The 13,189-nt window shown below is 40.1% G+C and overlaps 1 protein-coding gene across 14 annotated transcripts in view; it reads left to right on the top strand.

Moving 5' to 3' along the window:
* The window catches only part of LOC126997036 (unconventional myosin-XVIIIa-like), a 258,013-nt gene that overhangs the window by 215,412 nt on the left and 29,412 nt on the right, over positions 1-13,189 (top strand). For all 14 annotated transcript variants that reach the window (XM_050858078.1, XM_050858079.1, XM_050858080.1 and 11 more), the window contains one exon: positions 1,970-2,093. In XM_050858078.1, the coding sequence (XP_050714035.1) occupies positions 1,970-2,093 (124 nt within the window). The remainder of the gene's footprint in view (positions 1-1,969; positions 2,094-13,189) is intronic.

The raw sequence follows: 13,189 nt of genomic DNA on the forward strand, positions 1-13,189 counted from the left end.
GAGAGAGAAGGAAAGAACGTAGAGGAAGGATAGAGAGGAAGAAGAAAAGAAACAGAGGAAGGATAAGAAGCGGAGGGTATTAGTAAAAGGAGAAACATGAGGAAAGAGAGAGAAGGAAAGAACGTAGAGGAAGGGAAGAGAGGAAGAAGAAAAGAAACAGAGGAAGGATAAGAAGCGGAGGGTATTAGTAAAAGGAGAAACATGAGGAAAGAGAGAGAAGGAAAGAACGTAGATGAAGGGTGGATAGGAAGAAGAGAGGAAGGGTAGAATGGAAGTAAAGGGAGGAACAGGCTGAAAGAAAGGAGAGAATGACAGTTGGGAGAAATAGAAAGAAGGGGAGATAGGAGAGTGAAGAAGGTATGGGAGTGGAAGAAAGGAAGTGAATAAGCAAAAAGTAAGGAAGTGGAGACTGGCAGTGAAGGGAGAATAGAACACTTTGAGAAATAACTTGATGGATTGCATGTGAGGTTTAACCCAGTAGCTGCGGGGATCATGTTTCTTAATGGTCCCTCTAAGCGAGAAAAATGAGAAAAAATCATCACTCACACAAACCATTTCATAATATATATCAAAGCATTTGTGATCAGTTTATGTATCATCTATTTTTGGGGGGTTATTTCATGGCACAAATTTGGCCCGTTGCTGCTACCGGGTTAAGTATTTGATCTTCCTTTCGGCCACCTCTTTTTTTTTTTTTAGGGAGCAGCAGGTAGGTTTTTTTTTTTTATTTTTTTTTCTTTTTTTGTGTGTGTGTGCCCTTGAGCTGCCTCCTTTGTTGTAAAAAAAAAAAAAAAAAAAAAAGAATATAAAACTTCCATGTATTTTTTTGCATAACCACAAAATTTAAATTGCTTATACATATTCCTGTCCTGATAATTGCCTTAAACACTATTTTTTCTCTTAACATTTCTTCATCCTGCCTCCTTATTGTGTGTGTGTGTGTGTGTGTGTGTGTGTGTGCTCATCCGCTTTTTTTCCTAGTTTATTTTCATTCAGGATTAAGTCAAGATGAAAATGCTTCCTGTCTTATCACATGCAATCATAGTCTAACTTCCTCTGCTCTTTTAATTTGTTGAGTGATCTGTTTATTCTTTAACCAGCATCAAGTCAGGACGATAATGCTTCCTATTTTATCATATTTAATTCTATTCTAAGTCCCTCATTTTTTTCATTAATTGATCGCTCGGTTTATCCTTTAACCAGCATCAAGTCAGGACGATAATGCTTCCTATTTGATCATATTTAATTGTATTCTAACTACCTCATTTTTTTTCATTAATTGATTGCTCAGTTTATCCTCTAACCAGCATCAAGTCAGGACGATAATGCTTCCTATTTGATCATATTTAATTCTATTCTAACTCCCTCATTTTTTTCATTAATTGATCGCTCAGTTTATCCTCTAACCAGCATCATTCTAACTCCCTCATTTTTTTCATCTGTTGATTGCTCAGTTTATCCTCTAACCAGCATCATGTGTCGGTAGTAATGCAACCCATCTAATCACATCTAATAGTATTTCTAACTCCCTCATTTTTTTCATCTGTTGATTGCTCAGTTTATCCTCTAACCAGCATCATGTGTCGGTGGTAATGCAACCTATCTAATCACATCTAATAGTATTTCTAACTCCCTCATTTTTTTTCATTAATTGATTGCTCAGTTTATCCTTTTACCAGCATCAAGTGTAGGATCAAACAGTATCTTATCGCATTCAATCCTTCTCTAATCCCTTTTTTATATTTAGACAACCTTCCTGCACTCCCTCCCCCTGGCATGTAGGATCAAATAGTATCTTATCGCATTCAATCCTTCTCTAATCCCTTTTTTATATTTAGACAACCTTCCTGCACTCCCTCCCCCTGGCATGTAAGATCAAACAGTATCTTATCACATGTAATCCTGTTCTTATTTCTCTAAGTCTTTTATCTTTACTGACTTCCTGCCCTCTCTCCCGCTCCGTCCGAAGGTTCGACCAGGACATGATGGCGGCGCAGGAGGAGCTGAGACACGAGCGCGCCAACAAGGACAAGATTCAGCGCGAGAAGGACCAGACGCTCGCCGAGAAGTATTCCTACGAGCAGGAGGTGGCGGTGAGTACAGTGTTATATTTATTTATTTACTTTTTTTATGTTTCTTGGGATTGTGGTTTGTGGTTTTCGTCGTTGATTCTGTGCTTGGTTGATTGGTCCTTCGTCCCAAAAGCAGACATATATAAACTAGCTATATAGAAAGGGTAACATTAGTTTTTCTGGTTTTCATCGTTGGTTCTATGCTTGGTTGATTGGTCCTTCGTCTCAAGAGTAAACAGACATATATAAACTAGCTACATAGAAAGGGTTACATTACTTTATCTGGTTTTCATTGGTGGTTCTATGTCTGGTTCCGAGTTCGATTATTGGTGTTACTTTTAAGATCGTCGTTGGTTCTGTATCTGGTTCTTCATATGACTATTATTATTATTATTTCTGTTTTTTGTCATTGGTTTCGTCAGTGGTTCTCCTTGCGATTATTATTATTGTTATGATTTCTTTGTTGGTTTTGTGGTTCTTGTGATTATTATTATTATCAAAGTTTCATCGTTGGTTCTACATTCGATTGTTATTGTTGTTTTTATTATATTTTGTTGTTGGTTCTGTGGATGGTTCCTCTTACGATTATCATGATTACGTATGTTACATTTCCATCATCATTTATGCGGTTCTTACAACTATTATTATTATGTTTCCATCGTCACTTCTTTGGTTCTTCTTTTGATTCTTCTTTCATTTCTCTGTCATCCTTTTCACATTTTCCTTATCTGTTCTATTTTTTCAGCATCATATTTTGTGTTTTTTATTCCTGTTTTGTTTAAGTGTTTTATTTTCTTCACTTAAAAATCACTTTCTGAATTTTTGTTATTTTTTTTTTTTTTACATATTTTCCTTCTTATTTTCTTACTTTCTTGGTGTATTCTCATTCAGTTATACCATTTATGAGTTTTACATTATTTACTATTACTATTTATCACTATTCATTCATGCATCTACTCTTCTATAATCTTTCATTCTCTATAATCTTTCCTTATATATATATATTCTTACTCATCGTCATTATAATCATCTTCTCCTGTAACATCATAATTCCTCATCTGTTTTTCATTATTTATTTTACTATTTATCATATTTCACTCATTCATCATTCCTATTGTCATCTTTCATTCATTCATTCATTCTTTCTTTCCTTTTTCTTTCTTTCTTTCCTTCTTTCTTCATAACCTTTCCTTATATATATTCTTACTCACCTTCATTATAATCATCATCTCCGGCAACATTATAATCTGTCACCAGTATACCACCGCGATTCGCCGCCGTTTCTTTACGCTCGTGTTATTAGACGCGTATACTGCGACGCGTATACTGCGTCCCATTATCAATGAATTTGTTTCTTTATGTGCACCATTTAATTCTGCATTTTTTCACATGATTAAAATACATGATGATTATGTTGAGGTTATGGCTGAAAACTTGATATATTCAATAGCGACATCTGAAGTTTGCCTCGCGTGGCGATCTTGGATAGTAGTGAAAGGGTTAATAATGATGACGATGACGAGGGTGCCGTGAGCGGAAGCGGTGGCGAGGACGAAGGGAAAAAGATGACGCGATAAAGATGGGAAGAACAATGGAACAAAGTGAGTCGTGGACCTTAGAAGAGGGAGGAGGAAGAGGAGGAGTGGGGGAGAGAAGGGGAGGAGGAGGAAGGGAGATAAGAGAGAGGGGAAGAGTAGGGGAGGAATTTGTGGTTTAATATTGGAAAAGAGGAAGAGGAAGAAGAGAAGAAAGTAGAGGAGGAGGAGAAGGAGGAGTGAGGAAGGGAAGATTAGGGAATTGTGGTTTAATATTGGAAAAGAGGAAGAGGAAGAAGAGAAGAAAGTAGAGGAGGAGGAGAAGGAGGAGTGAGGAAGGGAGATAAGAAAGAGGGGAAGAGTAGGGGAGGAATTTTGGGTTTAAGATAGGAAAGAGGAAGAGGAAGAAGAGGAGAAGGAGCAGGAGTGAGGAAGGGGAAAAGAGAAGGAAGAGGAAGGGAGGAATGTGAGGATTAAAAGAAAGATGAAGAGGAAACGGAAGAAGAAGGGATAGAATAGAATAGGAAGAAGAGAGAGAAGAAAAACGAATAAGGGAAGGAAGGAAAAGGAAAAAAAGAAAAGGAAAGATGAAGTAAAAGGAAGAAAAGAAGGAAGGAGAAACAGGAAAATGAAGAAGGAAATGAAGGAGAAAGAGAAAAAGAGAGATAGGGATTAACGAAAGGAGGGAGGCACAAAAGAAGGGAGAGAGGAAGGAGAGAATAAAGAGAGGAAGAGAGAGGGAGAGAGAATGAAGGGAGAGGATGTAAAACGATGTGAGGGAAGAGATAAATATAATACCCAGAAAATCCTTTGTGTGTGTGTGTGTGTGTGTGTGTGTGTGTGTGTGTGTGTGTGTGTGTGTGTGTGTTTCTCTCCATCAGTTTTTGTCTTTCCATAACAAGGTCAAAATATGATTTACCCTGAGGAGGAGGAAGAAGAGGAGGAGGAGGAGGAGGAGGAGGAGAATTGCCTTTTCTTGTGATATTCGTCTGAGAGAGAGAGAGAGAGAGAGAGAGAGAGAGAGAGAGAGAGAGAGAGAGAGAGAGAGAGAGAGAGAGAGAGAGAGACGAAATAGGGCGTGGCTTAGAAACCGGACTTGCGTGAGAAAAGAAAAAAAAGATAGATACGAGAAGGGGAAACAAACAAACAAACAGACAGACAGACAGGTAGACACAAACAGGTATGCCATTAACAGGTTTGGAGGTAGAAATGTCAGGTGTGTAATTCAGCCCACCAATCAATTAATCAGTCAGTCAGTCAGTCAATCAGTTACTCAGTCAGTCAGTCAATCAGTCAGTCAGTCAATCAGATATTTAGTCAGTCAGTCGGTCAGGCAATCAATTATTCAGTCAGTCATTCAGTCAATCAGTCAGTCAGTCAATCAGTTATTTAGTCAGCCAGTCAGTTAGTCAGTCCATTGGTTAGGCAGTCAATCAGCCAGTCACATAGTCAGTCAATTAGGAATCCAATCAGTTAGTCAGTCAATCAGTAGGCGAGTCAGTTAGTCAGTCAGTCGGTCATGCAATTAATAAAAAAAAGACATGATTGCTGTATTATTTTCCTCATTTATGTTCTTTTTTTTTATCAATCTTTATATACCTTTGTTGCCATCACCGGAATCAAGAATAGTTGTAGTGGTAGTAGTAGTAGTGGTGGTGGTGGTGGTAGGGGAAGCTGGCTAACAGGAGAGGGGGGAAGAGGGGGTTGTGAAGGTATGCTGAAGGGGTAGAGGGCAGGTGAGGGGGCAGGTAAGGAGGGTAAGGTTTTGAATATCAGGAAGGACCAGAGGCAAAACTTCCCGCTCAGGTGTGTATCAGGTAACCCCGTGTGTGTGTGTGTGCGTGTGTGTGTGTGTGTGTGTGTGTGTGTGTGTGTGTCACGTTGTTATCATCCGTGTTTTTCCTTCCCTTCCTACCTCCACCCCCTCCTCCCTCCTTCCCTCTCCCCTCCTCCTCCTCTTCCTTCTTTCCTTCTTTCTTCCTCCTCTCTCCTTCTCTCTTCTTACCTACCTCCTCCTTCCTTCCTTCATGTCCTTCCTTGTGTCCTGTTTATTTGTTTATTTCTTCTTCTTCTTCTTCTTCTTCTTCTTCTTCTTCTTCTTCTTCTTACTGTGTGTGTGTGTGTGTGTGTGTGTGTGTGTGTGTGTGTTCTGAACTCCAACGAAAAATATAAAACAATAGAATGAAAAATTGATCGAAAAAAGAATTGAAGGCGAGATTGTCAAACTGTAAAAAGAAGAAAAAAAATCTTAAAATGACAGTTCACTCGTGTGTGTGTGTGTGTGTGTGTGTGTGTGTGTGTGTGTGTGTGTGTGTTTTCACGTGCATGAGACTGAAGTTTTGTGGACGAAGAAGAGGAAGAGGAAGAGGAGGGGGTTGTGGCGCCAGACTGAGAGGTTGGAGGGAGGAGGAAGAGGAGGAGGAGGAGGAGGAGGAGGAGGTGACGGAGGTTGTGTTACGAAGGAGGAAGGAACCTGCTTAACCCGCCCCTTACTTCCTCCTCCTCCTCCTCCTCCTCCTGTATCAGCTGTTCATTACCTCCTCTTCTTCCACTTGTTCCTCCTCGTTTTTCATATTCTTGTTCCTGTTCTTGTTCCTTTCTTCTCGTTTTCTTTTTTTTTTGTTTCTTCCTTTTATTTTTTTTTTTATTTTTCCTTTTATTTTTTTCTTGGTTCTTTCTTTCTCTTATTTTCCTTGTTCTTCCTTTCCTTCTATTTTTTCTCGTTCTTGTTTTCTCTTTTCCTTCCCTCCTTCCTTTTTCTACTCCGTTAAAGTGAGTTAAAGTAGAGTGCGTTCGTGAGTGTGTGTGCGTGAGTGAGTGCGTGCGTGTCTACAAGAACCTAATTACCCTCCCCTCCCCTCATTACGTGTCGCGGCAGGTGCGTTTTTGTGCCAGGTAACGCTAATTGAGGCGCCCGGGTAACGGAGGCGACAACAGGTGACTCAGGTAACGGGGGTGGCGGTGATTGCAGGTGTGTCCCGTGGTGGTGTTACCTGCTGTGTGGATGACGAGGTACCAGTGTGTGTCGGGATGGGTGGGGGGGGGCAGCTGGCAGACAAACAACAGGTGGTGTGTGTCAATCTATCTAGCTGTATCTATCAACTTATATCTGTCTATCTATCTATCTGTCTATCTATTTCAGTCTCTCTATCTATATCTATAATGATAATAATGTTAGTTACAACGCCCAACGGTATATAAAAAAACAATACAAGAAAGAAAACAAAATCGACCAATATCTATCTCAATCTGTCTATATATCTAACTGTCTATCTATATCTATCTCTGTCTATATATTTATCCACCTATCTGTTCTTTAAATTGGCAAGGTTATCATTCAAGGGATATAGGTTATTTTAAGGGTCTGTGTAACCATTTAAAGGGGTTCTAAGTTACCATATAAAGGGCTAAGATACTATTTACAGGTGTTACGTTGCTAATTACCTCATTAGTCACCCAGGTATATCTAATTAGTGTCCAGAACGTCTTAATGATAACACGATGCAAGTATTTAACTTTTCTTTTTACGCCCAAGAAAGGTAAAGCTCGCCTCCCGTATAAGGTCAAGGGAGTGAAGGTATAAGGGTTTCCAGTAGCATTTGGTGGAGCAATAAGGTCGTGGATTCCCTAGATAACGTTGATATGAGTGTGGGGAAAGAACGTGTGTGTGTGTGTGTGTGTGTGTGTGTGTGTGTGTGTGTGTGTGTGTGTGTGTGTGTGTGTGTGTGTTTGGAAGCGATAAGAGAGAATGTCCGACTGGTAGGTCTCTTATCTATATGGAAACGTCGACAATGTAAGGAGAGGAAGGAGGAGGAGGAGGAAGAGAAGGAGAACAATAAATGATATGATAAGAGAAGGGAAGATAGAAAGAGTGATGATGAGGGAGTAGAATAGAAAGAGAAGAATAACAAAGAAAGTATGAAAGAAGAGAGGAGAAAATAGGAGATAAGGATGTGTGAAGAAACAGTTTAGTGGAGGGAAAGGATATTAAAGTAGGGGGAAGGAGAAAAGAGAGATGAGAAAATGGGAAAAAAAGGAATAGGAGACAAGAGAAAATTAATGAGAAAATGAGAGGCGATGGAAGAAAAAGAAACGAGAATAAAACAGACGAGAGGAGAAACAGAAAAGGAGAACAGAGATGAAAAAATAAATAGGTGGAGAAGAAGAAAGACAAGAGGAAAACAAAACAATGAAGAAAGCTAGAACAGTGAATAGATACAAAGAGAAAAACAAACAAACTAAAGTCGAACAAATAGAGGAAGGAAAACAAAGAAGAAAAAAATAAACAAACGTAAGAAGACAGTGAGAGAATCGAGGCACAATGACAATAATAATAAAGAAGAGAAGCAGGAAAAGAAGAACAAGGAAGAAGACGATAGGGATGACAAGGTTCAGGGGACAAATACTAAGAGGATGAGGATGAGGAGGACAAGTGGGTTATGCAAGGGACGGAGACTAATAGGATGCTTGAGTTAACACTGATGGGGATATATATGGCTTCTGAAGACTCTTTGTTCGGAGCTGATCCTGGACTGTGATTTGCAGGTAGACAGACAGACAGGTAGATAGATAGACATGAAAATAGATAGATAGATAGATAAAGGTTGATAGACAGTAACTCACTAAAAAATAAAATAGACATACATATAGAAATTCATAGATAAAGACAGGTAGACGGATAGGTAGATAGATAGAGAGAGAGAGAGAGAGAGAGAGAGAGAGAGAGAGAGAGAGAGAGAGAGAGAGAGAGAGAGACTGGTAGGTAATTTGATGAAAAAACAAGCATGTAAATACTGACATCCGAACACACACACACACACACACACACACACACACACATGTGCACTGACGCAACGCCGCACTAGACTTTAAAACGCTCACCACCACCACCACCATCACCACCACCACCATCACCACCACGGCCAGTTTTTGCTACGAGTTTCTCTTGTAACTTCCGGTCAAATGTCAGGGCTGGTGAGGTAGAGGAGGAGGAGGAGGAGGAGGAGAGGAGGAGAGAGAGAGGATAAGGAAATGGGAAAGGGAGATAATGGGAGGGGGGGGGAGATAGGAGTAAGGAAGAGGAGGGAAGGGGAATTAAAGGGAGGAGATTGGGGTTGGGATTGGGAAGAGAGGGAGGAGACTGAGAGAGGGGAAGAGAGAAATGAAGGCAGACATTGGGCCAGACATACCCTCTCTCTCTCTCTCTCCTTCCCCCTCCTCCTCCTCCTCCTCCTCCTCCTCCTCCTCGCCGCTGCCCACTTGCCCTGTAAATCCACACACCTTGGTATCTTTCCATTAGTCCCTCGCACACTCAATCCTTCTCCACTGCTCCAGTCTCCACCTCCTCCACCACCACTATCATCATCTCCACAATCATCTCCACCTGTGTCTAATCTCCACCATGGTAAACACAGGGAGAAATGGATTGGCGAAGGTGCGTGGTCTCGTGTGTGTGTGTGTGTGTGTGTGTGTGTGTGTGTGTGTGTGTGTGTGTGTGTGTGTGTGATGCAATTCGAAACAAAAGTGAGAGAAAAAAGAAGTGAATTGACTCTCTGAAACCACAAACTCGTGATAAGAAAATGAGAAATGAGAGAGTTATGGAGTAATGTGATGAGGAGGACGAGGACGAGAAGGAGGAGGAGGAGGAGGTTGTATGGTGACTTGGTATTCTGTTACGGTTTCTCTTCGTCTTTATTTTACGTTCGATTTTGCTTCTTTGTGTTTCCTTGATGTTTTATGTGAAGGAAAAGAAAGAAAGAAAGAAAGAATTAAGGAAGTAATGAGGTGATCAGAAGAAAGACAAGAAAGAAGGAAGGAAATAGAAGGGAGCGACGGGAGGCAGAACAGAAGGAAAAAAAGGAAGGAAAGGATAACGAAAATGAAGGAAAATGGTAAAGAGAGGATGGAGAAAGGATGGAAATGGAATAAAGAAAATGAAATAAACAGCAAAGAAGGAAAAAAGGAAGGAAGGGGTAACGATATGAAGGAAAAAGAATAATGACAATGAAAGAAACAGCAAAGAAGGAAAAAAGGAAGGAAGGGGTAACGATATGAAGGAAAAAGAATAATGAAAATGAAAGAAACAGGAAAGAAGGAAAAAAGGAAGGAAGGAGTAACGATATGAAGGAAAAAGAATAATGAAAATGAAAGAAACAGGAAAGAAGGAAAAAAGGAAGGAAGGGGTAACGATATGAAGGAAAAAAAGGAGGAAAGAGAATACAAGAGGCAGGAAGGAATGATAAAAGAAAGGAAGAGGTAACGAAAATGAAGGAAAAGAGTAAAAAGAATGAAGGAAGCAGGAAGGAAGGAAAGAATGACGAAATGAATGAAAACAGTAAAGTAAGTAAGTAAAGTAAGAGGCGAGTGAATAAGTAATGGTTTAGAATTTGTAAAGTGCGCTCATTGTTTTGTTAAGCGATCGAAACTAAACCATTGAGACACGAAATAAAAAGTAAAACGTGTGAAAGTGGACGAGGCTTCAAGTGGTCAGCCTGAAAAAAAGTTATATACGAGGAAAATCGAGAAAAATAAGAAGAATGTGAACTTGAGAGTGAAACCATTACGTGTGTCTTTAAATCCAACGTGAAAAAAAAACCCAAGGAGAGAAAAAAAGAAGTATTATCAGTGGTCAAACAAATGTGGCTTGATGATACGATAATATAATACGTTGACTGACATATTGAAAGGAGGAAAATGTAAGAAAGAAGTAGTAAAATATTTGTAGCGAGCGAATAAATGAAGCTTTGAGATATAAAATGCTTTGATTGACTCAGAGAAAAGAAAGAAAATATATGAAAAGTAGTGTTCGAATAAACTTTAAAAGAAAATATTAAACGTTGACTGACTTAGGGGAAAAGAAAACAAAGAAAATATACGTTGATAGACTTACAGAAAAGGAGAAGGAAAAAATATACGTTGATTGACTTACAGAAAAGGAAAATAAGAAAATATACATTGATTGACTTACAGAATAGGAAAAGGAAAAAAATATACGTTGATTGACTTACAGAAAAGGAAAAAAAAATATATAGCTACGTTGATTGACTTACAGAAAAGGGAAAAAAAATATACGTTGATTGACTTGCAGAAAAGGAAAATAAAAAAAATATATGTTGTTTGACTTACAGAAAAGGAAAAGGAAAAAAATATACGTTCATTGACTGACAGAAAAGGAAAAGGAAAAAATATACGTTAATTGACTTACAGAAAAGGGAAAAAAATATACGTTGATTGACTTACAGAAAAGGATAATATAAGAAAAAATAGCATTCACGATAAACTAAAAACAAACAAACAAACAAACAAACACACACAAGTAAGAAGTCAAAGTGAATCCAATTGCAAACACGATCGAATTCTATAGATATGGGCGTGGCGGTGAAGGACGAAGGGAATCACAAGGGCGTGGATTGCAATAGATTATGTTGGATCGGCGCAGAGTGGCATGGATTTGTGACCCCGTTGGTAAGGGTGGAGTGCGACCCATATACTCGTAAAGGGAGGGGAGTGTAGTGTAATGGGTGATGGGGAGTGTAATGGGGTGGTGATGAGGCTAGTTGAATTTGTGTAATGGGTGTGTGTGGATGGGGGTGGAGAGTGGGGGAGATGAAGGGAGAGAGAGATGAAGGGAAAGATGAAGAGAGAGAGAGAGAGATGAAGAGAGAGAGAGAGATGAAGAGAGAGAGAGAGAGATGAAGAGAGAGAGAGAGATGAAGAGAGAGAGAGAGAGAGAGAGAGAGAGAGAGAGAGAGAGAGAGAGAGAGAGAGAGAGAGAGTAGGAATGAATAAAAAAAAGAGAGAAGAGAAAGTAGAGGTGAGGAAGGGTAAAAGAGTATAAGTTGTTTGCACACACACACACACACACACACACACACACACACACACACACACACACACGGCGATATGGACTTTTAGAGCGCCAAGTGTGTGTGTGTGTGTGTGTGTGTGTGTGTGTGTGTGTGTGTGTGTGATTTTTTCGTTATGGATAATGGAAGAGCGGAAGTGGCGCGTCTATTGTTGATGAGTGGGGGGGTGGGGGGTGGGGGTTGGAGGGGGTTCGAACAGGGGTACAAAGTGGTGATGATGGTGGTGATGATGGTGATGATGATGATGATAATGGTGGTGAATTTTGCAGGATGGTGAAATGAATCTGAAAAAAAGGTTGAGAGAGAGAGAGAGAGAGAGAGAGAGAGAGAGAGAGAGAGAGAGAGAGAGAATCAGCATGCAGGTAAGCTTCCGGTCCGCGCAGGTGAGGTGACCACGGCGCCCTTGATTGGTAACGAGGAGGAGGAGGAGGAGGAGGAGGAGGGATTGCCGAAGCTTTCACCCCCCTGGTAGTCTCTTGTTTGGCTCCATTCTCTCTCTCTCTCTCTCTCTCCGGAAGTGTTATTGTTTGCTTACTTTCGCTTCAGGAGGAGGAGGAGGAGGAGGAGGAGGAGGAAGAGGAGGAGGAGGAGGAAGAGGAGGAGGAGGAGGAGGAGGAGGAGGAAAGTAAAGCGTATAGGAAATATAATTGAGAAAGTGTCTCGAGTTTCATTTCTTTTCATTCATGATTTATTTCTTCATCGTCTAATCGTATTATCTTCGCTTCGGCAAATTAGAAAGTGTTTTATAAGGGGGGTATTCTCTCTCTCTCTCTCGTGTGTTTAAGATTTAGGAGAAAGAAATGCCAATAGTTTTTTTTTTTTACTCTCTCTCTCTCTCTCTCATGTGTTTAAGATTTAGGAGAAAGAAATGTCAATATATTTTTTTTTTAGAACAAGAACTGGATATGATTGAGCGAGTGTTTTTTTCTTTTTATTTTTTTATTTTTTTTTATATTCGTGAAAGCGAGTGTGGATTTTCCCGACAGTCATTACTTTCTTCTTTCATCCTCTTTTTTTACTGTTCTGGTGTCTGAGTCTCTTGTCCTCTCCTGTCTTCTCTGTGGTCTCGGTCTCTCGGTTACCTTTTCTTCTTCCTTCTATTCATCATCATCATCATCATCATCATCATCTTATTGTATTCACACTTCATCTATTTTAACCTCAATTTCGTCAGTTTCAATAGTTTCGTTTCACAATGTTTCAGTTTCGTTTCAGTGCCGTTCATATTTCGTTTCATTTTATTGCAACCGCTATTTCGCAAGTTTCAAAAGCGTTCAGAGCTTGTTCCACTCTATTTCCCCTCCATTCAAGTAGTTTCAATAACGCTTGGATCTCACTAAATCTACTTATTTCTTGTTGCCTTAAGGCGCGGCCACACTTGCCTAGAACATTGCCCGAAACACTGCTCGACGCATGAAGAAAACATGTTACACGCACGCTAGCAACATGTCACTGACAGTACTGGGACAGTGTTTCGGCCACTGTTTGGGGCAAAGTCATGGACATGCTGGAAACAAGAGGTGAAATAGTGAAGTGGTCCACACTTGCCTCAGTCACTACCCAGCACCATGGCGACGAGGGAAGACGCGCTACTGGCCGCTGCAGCTACGGTGATACTATTTACACAGCAGAGACAACGGGGAAGATATCGTCGCCGATTTTGGATGCGTCCAACGCTTAGAGAAAAAAACACTGGTGAAAGGAACAATATCCTCAA

Source organism: Eriocheir sinensis, chromosome 11 (genome assembly GCF_024679095.1).
Source record: "Eriocheir sinensis breed Jianghai 21 chromosome 11, ASM2467909v1, whole genome shotgun sequence".
NCBI lineage: Eukaryota > Metazoa > Arthropoda > Malacostraca > Decapoda > Varunidae > Eriocheir > Eriocheir sinensis.